Below are 16,023 nucleotides of genomic sequence, written 5' to 3' on the forward strand. Positions count from 1 at the left end.
AGGTTGATAGTTAAAACAATTCCATTTGCCCTCATGTGCTTAATCTCTCCATTCCTCTTTTTCATTTAAATGGTAAATTTGCACTTAGAAGTAGGAGTAGATGTTAGAAGAACATCAAGGTAGCTTTTGATATCCATTCCACTGGGTGTTATAAGTTGCCCAAATCTATTTCTGCCTGGGGTGTTTATAGTTATGAACATCCTGATTTATCCATTTTTGCTCTTAGGTTAAGACCATAACCAATATCCCAATGATCTATTAAAAATGCAATTCATTGCATATAAGGGAGCTATACCTTACAATTTAGAGAGCAATAATATAACACATACACTGACTCATTTGTTGGTAACATCCTTTTGTTTCCTCACATTTTGAGCATCTAGAGTCAAGGTAAAGCCAAGATAGCAAGAGGGACAAACTATTAACTAAAAAAATGTAAGAACACATAAATTGTCACTTGATCCTAGTTGTAGTTCTATACATTTTACAAAGATCAAGTACTTGATAGATCTCTAGGCAGAATTGTTAAGGGAAGAAGCTACAATTAGAGCAGTACCTACAGAAATTCAAAGCATGATTCTTCCAAACATGGACACACTACAAAAGCACATTGCACATGCAAAGGTACTAATCCATGACAATAACTACTTCATAGCTGACCATATGATAAAACTTTAATAGATGTACAGATAGCCTTGCATGCATCTAAGGTATTGCAAGAGGATTGGGACAAGACCATGACAATCATTTTGAAGGTACATAGTGATTTCTTGGCACATTTTGGTATTAACTTGAAAATATTTTGCACCTTTGGCATTTATGTCAAAAATGGGGAGAATGTTATTGATAAAGGGGGAGAAGTTTATCATACTCTAGATATATGTATGAGTGAGAGATATATGTATAGATTAGTAGGAAACATGTTTACAAAAGCAATTTTGAAAAATTAAAAAAAAAAAAACAAAGTAAAAATAAAGTAAGAGGTAACTGAGTTAAAGATCTAGATTGTTGACTAAGGAAGTCTTGACTTTTAATTTTGAGAATTTAGATTTTTGGTATGATAAGTATTTTTATCACTAATGCCAAAGGGGGAGATTGTTGACATTAGGGTCAATTTTGTTGTGATGCGGAGCCTAATCAGACTCAAAGGTTTATTTAACATGGTTTTCTCCGCACATTGTTTCTACAAGGGTTTGGGTGTAGTGCCCTTGTGAGGTCCTAGGGCATCTTATTCTAGCAATAATTTTGTAAGTGGAAAAAGCTTGTATAAAAAAGCTTAGGGTTAGAGATTTCATAATGTAATGGTGGTATTGTAGCTTATTGTGGGGGTATTGAGTTGTAAGGGATTGTGGATTGTAATAACTAGATAATAATAATATTGGACTTGCTGTTGGTGGATGTAGCCTAGGGATTGGGTGAATCATGTTAAATCTTGGTGTCTTGTGTTCTCTTCTATGTGATATATTATTTTATGATATTGGTTAAATTTGCATGTAACTTTTATTTCTATCTAGGATTAATCCTAACAAGTGGTATCAGAGCCAAATGATCATCATTTTTTTTAGTGATCCTCTACAGGAAGGTCTCACAGTTGAGTGCAACTCTCATGGTTGAGTGAGAGCTATGGAAAATGAGGGTAAGCTAAAGGTTGAGAAGTTTAATGGGAAGAACTTTTAGTTATGAAAGATGCAAATAGAGTGCTATCTTTATTAGAAAGACTTATGGAACCCATTGGAAGGAAAAATAAAGAAACAAGGAACTATGACAGATGAGGACTGGGAGATTTATAAGAGAAACACACTTGGAAGCATTCAATTATGCTTGGTGCTATCAGTGACATTTAACATTACAAATGAAAAGACAATAGAAGAGTTGATGCAAACCCTAACAAAATTGTATGAAAAGCCCTCCACTTCAAAGTAGGTATTTGTCATGAAGGGTTTATTTAATATGAAGATAAAAGAAGGTGGATCTATTGTAGATCATTTAAATGAGTTTAATACTATTAATAGTTAGTTATCTTCTATGGGTATTAATTTTGGGGAAGAAATTAGGACTCTATTGATTTTGTGTTCTTTTCCTGAAAGTTAGAATGACTTGGTAATGGTTGTGAGTAATTATGTTTTTGGATCTAATACCCTAAAATTTGATGAAGTGATTGGTGTTATTCTAAGTGAGGAAAACCTTAGGTGGATCTACATTAGGAAGTTCTTTGAACACCCAAAGTAGAGGGAAAACAACTAAGAGAGGAAATAATTCTAGAAATTGTGGGAAATCAAGAGGAAAGTCAAAGGGGAAGAGATCTCAATCTAGAGGACCAAGAGATTACTAGTACTATAGAAAACAAGGCATAAGAAGAAAGATTTTTTTAATTGAAAGAAAAATGAAGGAGATAAACTAGAAGGGAACAAAGAGGAAAATGTGGTAAGCAACAAATCTGAAGAGGATGCTTTGCTTCTTTCTCTAGAAAGTGTTGATGATTCATGGGTTTTAGATTCAGGTGCTTCATTTCATGCTACACCTCATAGAGGTTATTTTATTGATTATGTCTAAGGGGATTTTGGGCTTGTTTATTTGGGGGATAATGAACCCTATCATATTGTTGAAAAGCGAAAAGTTAAGATTAAGTTGTGGAATGGGAGTCATTGGCTACTACACGAGGTAAGACATGTTCCAAGACTAAGTAGGAACTTAATTTTAATAGGGCAACTAGGTGATGAGGGTTGTGTAGTTACTTTTAATGATAAAAATTGGAAGGTTTCAAAAGGTTCCCTTGTAGTAGAAAAAGGTGTGAAAGTAGGAACCTTATATCATTTTATAGTTCATACTTTGCCTTATATTTTGGTTGTTTCAGATAAAAATGAATGTTTAGGAACACTTGTTGTAGTTGAGTAGGGAGAACAAACTATTGTTGTAGATTCTAGTATAGTGCTATGGCACGACAAACTTGGGAACATGAGTGAGAAAGGTATGAAAGTACTTCATTCAAGGAAAGTTTTACTAGATTTGAAATGTGTTAATATGGATTTTTCTGAAAGTTGTGTATGGAAAATAAAAGAAAGTGAGTTTTCTGAAGAGTGAGAAGGAAAAGAAAAATAAGAAATTAGAGCTTGTGCATATAGATGTATGGGGACCAGCTTAGGTATCTTCCCTTGGTGGCTCTCATTATTGTGATACATTTATTGATGATGCAACTAGAAAAGTATGGGTTTATTTCCTTAAACAAAAATATGATGTATTTCAAACTTATAAGAAATGGAAATGCTTGGTTGAAAATGAGATTGGAAAGAATTAAAATGTCTAGATCTGATAATGGTGGTGAGTATTACAGTCATAAGTTTAAATATTATTTCTCCACTAATGGTATTTTTAGACAGAAAACCATTCCAATGACCCCACAGGAAAATGTAGTGGCTAAATGCATGAACAGGACTATAATGGAGCATGCAAGAAACATGAGGTTGCATGGAGGGTTTCCCTTAAACATGTGGATAGAGGCTATCAATACTATTGTATATTTGACTAATAGAGGTCCCTCTACTCCTTTGGGTTGTGGTATTCTAGAGGAAGCATGGACTAGTAAGAAGGTCAATTATTTTTATCTCAAAACCTTTGTTTGTGAAGCGATTGCTCATATAGATTCTAAAAATAGAACCAAGGTGGAAGCTAATTCAAAGAAATGTGTATTTGTTGGATATGACATTGATGAATTTGGTTATAGGCTTTGGGATTTTGAAAAGTATAAAATTGTAAGAAGCAAGGATGTCATATTCAATGAGAAACTGTTGTACAAAGATCTATTGCAATAGAAAAAGAAGAAAGAAAATGATTATGTAGTGCTAGATGATACTCCAAAAGATGATGTTCTAGCAATTCCTAATGATCTGCAACAACTTGAGAATTGAATATTGTAAACTAGTTGAAGTTATCCAGTAGCTATTGGTTATCAATTGAAAAGGATAACAAATCCCCAATAATTTTTTAGAGACTTTATATATCTATGATAGGTAGAAAATTGTACCTAACTACTTCAAGACTTCAAATTATGCATTTAGCATGCTTTTTCGCAAGGTTTCAAGATAATCCTTAGCAATCTCATCATTAAGGCATTAAGAAGAATATTCATACATTTTCAAGGAACTAAAAATTTCATTTGTGTTACAAAAGGGGCAGTTACTTCACTTTGAATTATTTTGGAGATGTTAATTAGGCCATATGTGTTGATCAATGCAAAAGTGGTGAGTATTTTTCTTGGGAGATGTATTAGTCTATTGGCTAATTAAGACATAGGACTAATTATTAATTTCTATAAAAGAACCAAAATACATGAAAGTAGCATCTTGTTGCACTTAAGTGATGTAGATGGAATAGAATATCAAACATATCAAGATGGTATATGTTTAGGTAATTCTAGTAATATGTGATAACACTAGCACTGTAAGTATTTCAAAGAGTCTAGTGATGCTTTTAAAGATGAAACACATTCTAATAGAAACACTTATGGAGGGAGGAATTCATAAGTAAGTTAGATTAGAGTATGCTCCTACAAAGGATTATATTTTAGATATTTCTCACCAAGGCACTATTTACTCATAAGGGATTAGTTTACTAAGAGGATGGGGTGGGTAAATTAGTAATTAGATAAATAATTAATGTTTAAACCTTTTAAACCTTTAATTGATTAAAAAATTGACAGAAACACATAAATGCATTCAATGCATAAAAAGTTCTCTTAGTTGACATAGATATTTTGGTCTCATAGAAACCCAACTTGGATCAAAATTGTAGTGTGGATTAATACTTGCAAACTTTGTACTTTTCTAAAGTATTCCTTGTTAGGAGCTTAACCTTATTAGGAGTTACAAAAACACTATTAGGTGCCACCCTATTAAGGGAATTACCTCTAGTCCTATTCATTAGGGGTATCCTTGCTACAAGAATTTGAAAATTAGTTAAAGTGTCATACTGTTAAAGGATTTACTACAAATGACCTATCAAGACACACCCTATTAAGGGATTTTATTGTTGTAACTATTATGAAACAACAAAAAGAACGACCTATGTAACAACACTCCCACTACCTGATCAAAATCCACTAAATCTCAAACTCACTTTTCAACATGCCTAATTTCTTGGATGGATCATACCTTTCACTTATTTATTGTACTGGCCTAATCACAATCAACACCACAGACTATTTATGCTTCACTAGTATATATTGGATTTTCAAGTCCAACTTAATCAAACCCTAAATATGTTACTGGTATGACATTCAAATATGTTTCTCATATCTAGTGTACCATAAGACAAATCTTAAATTGGGAAACTCTTTTACAATACTACACTTACCAATTCATATAATTTAGTGCCAATAGATCAAATAAGTTTTGACCAAACATTTACTTCCTCTACAATATTTTCCATTCATTGTCCTTGAATAATGTGCTGCCAAATCGTTACCTTCAAATGTTTATCCATGCCACTGTATCACGACTAACTCATATAGATTCATTGCAACCTTGACACTAGTAATCATGAGCTAATTGATTGTTACTTAAGAACTCATTCTTCTTTAACCTATTCATCAAACCTACAATTGCTTAACTGGTCAGCTTTCCATCCTTGAATTGCTTTACCTATAATGATAAAGAGTTTATGTTGTAACCACAACGATATCTTTTATTTTCTAAGAGATCGATACTAAGGAATTTGTTGTTGTTTGCTTACTGATAAGTGATATGATAATCACTTTATTTTAACTTGGTGTTCAGGCAAATTGTAAAGTAGTCTTCTACTCTTTCACTAAATATATAAGTGACATATTTGTGGATAGGTTTTTCTCCTTCAAGTTGAAGAATTTTTCAAAGATATTTTGTTGGATCTTTTGTTCTTAATTTTGTTTCTACTACTTGCCTTTATGCTTTGATATAAACATTAACAATAAAACCATTGAACCTAAATAATCAACTTACATTATAAGTAATTAATTACAATTTATAGAATATAAACATGCAATCCTACCATATGTTTCTATAAATGAAACAATTAAATACAAATGTAAAAATGCAATAAAGAACAAAACAAAGCATGAGGTAAAAAAAACCCACTCCTACTAAACTCCAATAACTGTAAAAACTTTTACTTAAAATGAAAGAACAGATTTATGAATTAAGTTTTTTAGGTTAACTATTTCACTGTAAGACAGACAAAGCTGGGGACATCTATTCTAAAAGTAAACAGATAAAGGAGACAATTATCTACAAGAAGCCCGTAATCTTGGATAGAAAACATGCTCGTTTTCAATACTTCATAATGCAAGGAAACCATGAGATCATCACCATAACAAGAATAAAGATTGAGAAAAGATTGGTAAACCGACGTTGTCTGCCGTTTGACATGGGTAATTCAGGATCGTTAGCTCTATAATGTTAACAGAGTTTGATGGAATGCTCTTAACAATATAAATTCTTCCTGTGCCTGCAAGAAGAAATAAAATACTATCTACGGACTTTCAGGACTGCCATATTCACAATTATGATCTAAACTGTAATCTTGGTCTGGCGAGTAAAAACACGTTTCTGTGGAGGAGAATTAGTTGAATTCCCCGTGCCAGAAAATTTGAACTGCTGAGAAAATTTAGGCACGTACCTGCCAGAAAATGGTTTCTTCGAATAAGGAATCTCAATGAAAAGCAGCACTCAATATGGCAAATGGGTATTCTTGAGAATAATAAGAAATGAGTATCAGGCATTTTGAGAAATTTCTAGAGTGGTTAAAAGCATCAGCACGTTCCAGACATGGAGAAATTCTTCCTGCTTCAGCCTATTTTCCAGAATATTTTCTGTAATCTTACTACGTTATAGTAATAGAAAGATTGGGAGAGCATTTTAATATTGTAAAAACTCTAAGCCCGGTCACATCAATATCTTTTGAGCATGATCAGTATGCTCAAGACAATATTAGTGTATATATACAGTGAATTGAAAGATTTAACCTTTAAACAATTCACCCACTCCCAATGTAAGCGAATAAAAATTTCAGCAAAGTCATGATGACAGGGTGTCTTTTTAAAATCATATTTTGAATCATAGTGCATGATCCATTAATAAAGAAAATAAATAACAAAATGAAAATTATGATAACTTCGTACCATTTCCTGCCGTTAGGCTTGCAAGTTCGTACTCTAGTCTTCAAAACATTTTACCCTTTGACAATCTCTTTCAACTGTTCAAAATAAGCTTTAATGCGCTCAACGGATTGAAGCTAACAAGTTCAATTATGTTGTGAATACTATCAATATGTTGAATCACCTCTCTCTCTATGCATTTACTTTGTCTCAGGCGTTCCTCTGCAACTCTAAATTCAGTTGATCAACGATGATCTAGTCCTGGGCTAGATGATGGAACATATCTTCTTTCGGCTGCATGTTTGCAAACATAACCTAATAAATATCACTCTCTCAGGCAAAATGAAACTTTAAAACTGGTTTACATCGAACATTAAAATCTCCTTGCAATGTTAAATTAGGTTCCAGAGAATCTATCATTTCAATATTGTACATTCATGAATTTAGTTTACGTCTCAGATTTCTAATCGAAGAGAAGTGTACAGCATAAAATAGCTAGTGCATCTCCATCAATGTAAGCTAAAATATACAGTTGCAGTTTCCAGAGAAACAAAGCATTCATCAATCATAAATAAATCTTAAAAGACAAATCTGTTTCAGGAAATCAAGCACATTCAATGTGAGTGTAAAAATGCATGCCAATGATCAGTGCTTTGTGCTCATGTAAACAGTTATGTTATATGTTGTAGATAAGTATTTAATCATGTTTTTTTCAATCCTAATTGCCTTATTGTATGCAATTTTTGACTTAGTTTTAATAAAAAAGAAAAAAAAGAAAATACAAAATCATGCTGATGGTAGAATGATATACTTTGTATACAGTTTTTAGACAGATCTTGGACGGATAAAGTGATGATTTAGTATTAATATCTATTAAGAAGTATTGAGCCTTGTATTATCAATCAATTGTTGGATTAAGTTGAAGTCACTTGATTTATCCATGGTCTCACTTAATAATTAATTAGATATTTTATATACAATAATAAATATTTGCAATATATTTTTCTTATCTAAAATTAACTCTAAGTTATTATCTTATAAAGAAAAAATAAATCTATTATCTTAATATTGAATTAAATTATTTGAAAATTCAGAATACTTTGTATTTGGTCATGGTATCATAATATTTTCTATTATATGTTTAAAATTAAAATCTATATATGATAACTAATTTATATGAATATAAGCTTATTATAATTTTTATGAATTTATATCAATTTGTGATCATGAACCTTTTCTGTGTCTTAAGGGGTAGATTCTTTTGGCCCCTAATCATGATCCTTGATCCTCTTTTAAGCATTCAAGAGTAGCACCCTAGTAGGGTTTGAACCTTAAAGGCAAGAACAACTATATCACAACTTGCCATCAATCTATACCAATGCCCACACAAGATCATGAAATTCTAATTATGAAAAAAAAGAGTATAAGATAGACTACAATGACTATTTTTATTTTACCTTTCTTCTAATGTTATCAAATTGATACTAATTACCATTTCTATATATAGGGACCCTTAATTAATTTTCTAAACAATAATTTTATATAATTTTCTTTGAATATAATTCTATAAAAAGTGTGCAACACTACACTTCACTTCCAAAATCAATCATACATCTCTAGTTATATAAAGCATATACACCTTCTTTGATAGGTCTAATAAGAGTCTTATTGAAATAAGGCAAATAATTACTCTCCATCTTTTGGATGCATTATATTCCCATGTTATATTTATCATTCATAAACTTCTATGCTATAATACTAGCTATATAAAGACCATCTTCAAGGTGCAAATAAAAGTGAAAAAAAATGAAGTGCCCTAAGAGAAAATAAATAAATAAATAAATTCATGAATTTTTAGGTATGGTAGGAAGACATTGTAACATTGTGGATCTCAAAATGGGTGATTTCAATAGAAGCGTAGTGGAAGCTTCAAACTCAGATCCATATCTAATTCATGCAAAACAACCATCATAAATAAAGAATTCTGAAAATTAATATTTACGAAACAAATACTATTTTAAAATAGTTGTATAATGATTAAAGCTGTAGTAGGCTTGAGCTTTATTTTTAACTGACCAATGTGTAGTTGAAAAAAATCTAATAAACCAAATATTCATTTAAATCTACTATGATTTCAAAAGACAACACACCAATTAGGGACTACAATCAATGCAACTAGTAATTGACCAAGTAGGAAAGTGTGAAATGATTATTAATAAAGTTGAATAAGATAGTTTTATTAAAATAAGTAGTACGTACACACTTGTTTTACTCCTCAAACTATCAAGGAAGCTAATTAAAGGAATTCTAGATTTATTTATATTCAAATAGCTTTAGGTAAGAGTTCCTTTCTAAGAAATACATATGCAATGACAACTTAGGGTGCTTAGACAACTCTACAAGAAGCCTCAAAAGAAAATAATTAAGTCAAAGTTGTCAAATTATTTATATTGAAATAAGAATTTGAGAATTTGAAGATTCAAGAAGATGAGAGTATGAAAAAAAATTTGTACAAAGAAACTATGCAGTCAACAAGATTACAATGATGGAGAAACTCTAAGCAAAAGTGACATGATAAAATTATATTTATATTTCTAGTTCATCAATGTGAAAAAATGTGGAAATAATAAATGATGAAAGTAAAGATTTGATAACCCTTCAATTTGATCATCCAATTAAATTTCTTTCATAAAAAAGTGAAAGAATGAGAGATTCATTTGAAAGTAATGAAAAAAACTTCTCCTCCAATTTACAAATTGCAAAGAGCAAAGATGTCAACACTTGTACCAAAAGAAACAAGGATAAGGAAGAAGAAAAATATTAAAATTGTTCAAAAGAAAATAGAAAAAGAAAGGATAGAGGAAAATACACATTTGTTTAGGGAAATGTCCAATGCTATAATGATAATAATAAAAGGTCACTTTGAAATAGAATGCATATTAAAACAAAGTAGCATAAGTATTGTTTCATATTTAGATTCAAGATCCTCTAATCACGTATGTTAGAAAATAATAATATTTTTTCAGTAATTAATGATAGCAAGATCAAGCTTCATGGTGGTATATTGGTTGTTTCTTTAAAAAGGAGCACTAGATGTCTATATAAAAGGTATGAAAGGTGTTAAATATATTTATTATTCTCCACAATTAAATCACAATTTATAGTATCGAGTGATTGCATGACAAGTATTATAAGTGTTTAGAAATTAACAATGTACAATCTATGATGATAAAATTTAAGTAAATAAAGTGGTTGTAGTTGTAAAAGAATAAAATGTTAAAGTTTGATGAATATAGCTACAATTATGTCACCATAATATTTGAGGATAAACTGGTTGTGACATTTCAAATATAGACATTTGATTTTTTTATATAAATGTTCTCACATTATTAGTTTTCTTAAAATTCAAGAATTTTTATTGACAATGTACTAAAAGAAGATATACAAAGAATATTTTTGAAAAATAATGCACAGGAAAATAAAATCTCTTTTGCTGCTTATAATTTTTATTTTATGAATACCCAGAAATTACTTAAAACTTGGAATTGAAATTTTCTTTGTTCTTCATATGTTTTAATGAAGAAAGCTCCTCTTTGTTAAAGTTCACAATGAACAAAATTTAGTGCAGCTCCTGTTCACATAGCTATGGTATTGCTTGTGGCAAAGAGCAATCCTACCCAGCCAACACCCAAAAAGGCCAAAATTACTAAAAACAAGTTTTAAACAAAATTGTTATTTATTTGTCGTGATCATTTGCAGTAATCAAGCTCAGGAGGATTTCTTTCACCTCACACCCAATTATTAGCAAATACCTAACTCAGAAGATTCGGAACAGCTATGTAAGTTTAGTTAAAAGACATCGAGTAGAAAACGACATATAAAAGGCGGCATTAGTTTGTAAGAAAGCTATCAGGTAGAAGGAAAACACATTAGATAGGAAATTTCATTCCGGAAGAAATGGGGCTAATATGACTCTTATATGCATTAGAATTATTGGAATTATTAAGTGTATTTATTGGTACCGGATTAGTCAATGGACTGAATAACATACATCTGATCCTCGTGGTTTAGATTTCTTTGCACATCTTATTGTTGAACAATATGTGTTCTCTCCAATTCTACTAGATGAGCAAGGTGCTCCATACATTCACGTGGTTTATTGGTAGATCCTAGAGCCCAAAACTACTTAATCTCCTTATTGTCTTTATTGTCTCCGATTATAGGAAAAGGGAAAAATATGAGAAAGCTAGGAATTCTAGAATTATATTGTTACAGGAAAAAGAGAAAAGAAAAGCTGATATTAATATTGGAGAGGACTTCAAACATCAATCAAATGAATCTTTAAAAAAATTATGATGCTGATATCAAGATTCGACTTTTATCCTCCTACTTATAGAAAATAAACTGAAAAATTCTGGCATTACAATCATAGATTAAAAACATACCTGACGAGCTGCATAGGTAGAGATCTTGAGAGACTCAAATGCAATCCTGCAGTGATTGGTAGCTGTTCTACCGAGACGAAATCATCGGTCCTAAAAGAGGAGAGATTCCTGGCTTCAATGATTGCCTTTTAACTTCATTTTTAATAGGATTGACAGAACTACTTGAGAATACTGGTAAAAACTACTACTGTGTAGAGCATTGGAAGTTGCCGTTTACCTGATCAGTCTCAACTGCAATCATAATGTAAAACGTTGAAATGCAAAAAATGGAAAACCTGATAAATAGTGAAATCTTATTGGTTCACAAGATTAGAATTGATAGAAAAAATGAAGTGAGTGAACGCTATAGATTTTCAGTTGGATTCATCTGATCGGATCCATTTTTACAGTCTAGTTGACCATTGAGATTCAAAAATAGCAATCTGGAATCCAGCCCAGAGACTTGCCTACTTCCTTCACTCATCTCACAATGGCCCTGCCTCTGCTGCATCATACTGTTCCTGGGAGTGAGAGCAAAAGCAGGTGAAGATGATGAAGAAGAAGAAGTGTTGTTATGATCAGCACCAGTAGTGGTGGTTTCGAGGTGCAGTTGCAGTGAGGTGGAGGTTTCTTCATCTCTGGACAAGACAAGGGCAGCAGACTGAAGAAGTTCAAGGCAGAGCCTGAGCTTGTTGTGCTCCAAGTGAGGAACCGGCATAGATGAAGATCCCGATCCTCCTACGCCACCGCCTTTGGAAAGGAAGTCGGAAGCCAACGATTGGAGGATATCAAAGGGAGTAGCACCACTGTAGGTCCTAACGTTTGGATTTGCATGGTGGTCAAGAAGAACTGCAACCATGTCTGGATTCACCATTTCTGCAGCAATGTGGAGAGCCATTCTTCCTCCAGGCCCCGGATAGTTCACATCTGCTGCTCCTAGTTCTAGCAATGCCTTCACAACTTCTCTACTGCAGTTAGCAACAGCATAATGCAATGCTAGGGCTTTGTCCAAGTTTAGCCCTTCCCCCATCACCATGAGTCTCACCAGTTCAACATCTGAAGAGTCTAGAGCTCTTTGCATCCTTCTCATCCTCTGATCCTCCATCTCCATCTCCATTGAGCTGCTGCTGTTCACCTCGTTGTTGGGTAATACGTGGAGAAACGGCCTCCCATAACTCGAATATTTCATCCTGATTTCCTCGATTTTTGCAATCACGTCTGGCGGTAGATGTTTTGCCAGCACCTCAGAGGGTAAACCAGACTTCGCCACCAGATGAGAACACGTGTTCCACAGGTACAGATGTTGCGGTTCCTGCTTCCTTGCTGCTAACAACACCCTCATCACGTCTTCTATCGATGCCTTTTCAACCATATTCGCTAACTGCTTCTGTGAGAAAAGAAACAACATTCATTGTTAGTTTTACCATCTCATCCGCCAAAATAGAGAGGTTCATTTCATTCTATTCTACTGCATACAAGCAAAGCATCTCCAAAGTAGAGAGAAACAAAAGTCTTGTCCAAATTCCTCACTACTTCTGTGAGAAAAGAAACAACATTTTCGCTGTTACTTTTACCATCTCATCCGCCAAAATAGCCAGGTTCATTTCATTCTGTTCTAGTGCACTGTGCTATACAAGCAAAGCATCTCCAAAATAGAGAGAAACAAAAGTCTAGGCCAAATCTGTCGGCATATTGTACGTCTTCCATCAGAGTTTCTCCCACTCAAGACAATCATGATGATTACAGGCGGAATAAATCAAATGCATCACGATTCGGCGTGCTTTTTTAATTCTATAAATTTATTCTAAATTCAATTAAAAATAGCAGGCGGGAATGGTTGTTTTGATGTTTCCCTGTTGAAAATATCAAAGATCCTCTATTGCTCCGACCTTTTCCAAATATAGTAAAATATGCATGGATGGAGTCAATTTCGTTTGAGCTTTTGAAGACGACGGAGAGAGCTTCCGTCCTTACAAGATCAAATGCTAAAATATTGATGAGAAGCTAAGAAAACCTTAATCATTTTCCGCGGTTCACAAACAAAGCGCAGAGATTCAGATCTAAAAGATAATGAAAATAAACATGCGAGGGTTTCCGAATTGAGAAATATTAGGGTTTAGAGCTGTCCGGCAGATTGAGAAGAAGGTGAAGGCGAACCTGAGTGATAATGGAGAGCTGGTCGACGCCGAAGAAGTGAGCAGCCGTGAGCGTATCGAGAGCGAGATCGATAGCAGAGGTACAGTGAGTATGCCAGCATCCTCTCTCGCTGCAATTTGGCCTGGCTTCGTGCTTCTGCGGAACTATCGACACCTGCCCGCTGTATAAAAACTGCAAAAGCAGCATAAATACTTCGTACCCGACGACTCCCACTGGAATCACCTGATTACCAGTCCCATTCGGAGTACTGTCAGGACGACACGCTTGCTCATTCATGGCCTCGTTGTTGCAGAAGATCATCCGAAAGAAGGTACTCCGCGCAGCAAGAATGCATTTGTGAGCATGAACTTGCCTGCCCTCCATAGTAAACGTTACATCGCTGAAAGCCTGCCCATTTATAAGAAGATTCAAGTAATCCAGCGAGAGACTCTTCAAAGGATCCTCTGGATTCATGCTCATACTCAAATCTTCCCCTCTTTACACGATGAATTGTTCCTATTTCCGCCAAATTGCCTGCCGGCCGATTGAACAACACTAGAAACTCCCTTCCTTCCTTCGCCTTTAAATTCCTCAAAACCCGTTGACTGTCCTCATCTAGACTCAAAACCAGTCAATACGCACTCCATTATCCTCCAGACTCTTCTACCGTCCGACACAGACATATCTGCCCCCTTCTCACCGCAGAAGGGCAAATATAAAAAATATTCATCAAAGGGTGAAAGTGAAACTGAAAGGCAAAGGTTGAGAGCATTCTGGCTGTCCGAAAATATCTTCCATTTGGGGAGACAAAGGGATCCCAAGGAAATCAGCTTTTCATTGATTCAACGTACCAGCGTATATGCAATGCAATGACACCATTGATGCCGCATGCCATGCCATCATATACCACGGGACTTCAAAACTTTTAAACACCGTGAATAAAGTTTAAAGTCACATCAACATTTCAGGCCGGACCCGCCCTAAAACCGTTTACAAAATCACCAGTCTTTTCGATCCACCCGTTGCCTCAGACTCTTGTTAACCCCGGCGGTATGATCGACGCGCCTGTCGGCATCGGAATTGAGGCTGCACGTTGTCTCACCAAGGAATTAATTTACCCCAATCCGACATAGAAATTTAAGGACATCTGCAGCAGCATGAATCCTCTGTTCTTCAGGCCCTGAAAATGGTAAAATTGGGGAACAGAATAGAAAAGGAAAGAAAAGGGTTTGGGCAACGGGCAGGGCGTGAGTGGGGATAATGTGCCCTACCTCCATTGCCGCCATAGCTGGGACCCATCTGTTAGTACCTTGCGAGAAAGGAGCTCATTCATTCATGGCCGTCTGGGACCCACGCGACAGGGGTTTCTCTGAAAGTCGACCGTTTCATTCGAGTACAGAGAAGCGGGGGGCTGCATTTGGACGTCAGACATCAGTCCATTCGGACAGCTGGAAACCAACGGAAACGGAATCGTCCCACCCTCTTTGTCTCCGATTATCAATCCATTCATTTCTTGCCTGCAATTTGCTTTTGATGATCGTGATTCTTCAATTTGGTCCGGATTTGTCAATTTGATCGCGATTCTTCAATTTGATTGGGATTCTTCAATTTGATGGCCAATTTTGATCCCAGGAGGATCATACATGTAATTGGATTTGAAATCGAATAGACGTGGTGACTTTATATTATTTGTACTTGTTTTCCTTTTCCTAAATTATTCGCTGCTCTCTTACCTCTGCTTTCTCTTCACATGGAAGTCCCCAGATTTCACCAATTTTAAACAATTAATTTGTCTCACCGTCCTCTGATTTTTTTTATTTGTGAAGGAGCAAATCTAGATTTGCGTAGAGCTGAAACCGACGTTAAAGTGATTGATTTTGATAAGCCATTTTCTTTCTAATTAATTGCTAGTTCCCGCGTTAAAATAAAGGTTAGTAGACGATAGAAGTGCATGCCGTTTTATTTGTATGGATATCATTGATATATGATTTGATCTTTCTTTATATTTTTTATTATTTGTTTAATTTTATTTTCTTTAAAATAAAGTGGTAGATGCTATTAAATAAATAATATTAATAAGAAAAAAAGTAATAATTGCATGAAATAATCATAAAGTAGTCACTACTAAAACTATATCAGATACTAGCCACTAATGAAATACTTCGTATTCGTACAAATTTTAGAATGAATTGTATTATTGGACATTGGAGGTTTCACATTAGCTATTTTTCTCAAATTTAAGTCATTATATTTTATTCAAAATATTTTATTTGTCAAACTTGACTTTATTATTTTTGTCCATTTATACAATGAAAAGATTGAAAAGTTGTGTTTAAG

At 33.9% G+C, this 16,023-nt stretch overlaps 1 protein-coding gene across 6 annotated transcripts; it reads right to left on the bottom strand.

The window, feature by feature from the left end:
* Positions 1-6,366: 6,366 nt before the first annotated feature.
* Positions 6,367-14,243, bottom strand: LOC149578699 (BTB/POZ domain and ankyrin repeat-containing protein NBCL-like). 6 transcript variants are annotated; one of them, XR_016364754.1, is made up of 5 exons: positions 13,708-14,243; positions 11,789-12,937; positions 11,572-11,661; positions 7,151-7,420; positions 6,367-6,648 (listed from the first exon to the last, which is right to left on the bottom strand). XR_016364754.1 is itself a non-coding variant. In XM_089831172.1 (3 exons), the coding sequence occupies exons 1-3, from the start codon at positions 14,164-14,166 to the stop codon at positions 11,730-11,732; spliced, it is 1,497 nt and encodes a 498-aa protein (XP_089687298.1). In that variant the 5' UTR covers positions 14,167-14,184; the 3' UTR covers positions 11,677-11,729. The 6 variants fall into 6 exon arrangements, 1 of the variants encoding a protein (XP_089687298.1); XR_016364752.1 differs by having other exon boundaries at positions 7,151-7,224; positions 7,311-7,420; positions 11,572-12,937; XR_016364750.1 differs by having other exon boundaries at positions 11,572-12,937.
* Between the last annotated feature and the right edge of the window lie 1,780 nt (positions 14,244-16,023).

The sequence above is a fragment of the Cupressus sempervirens genome, chromosome 1, assembly GCF_028749045.1.
Source record: "Cupressus sempervirens isolate cs-2001-9-10 chromosome 1, ASM2874904v1, whole genome shotgun sequence".
Lineage (NCBI taxonomy): Eukaryota > Viridiplantae > Streptophyta > Pinopsida > Cupressales > Cupressaceae > Cupressus > Cupressus sempervirens.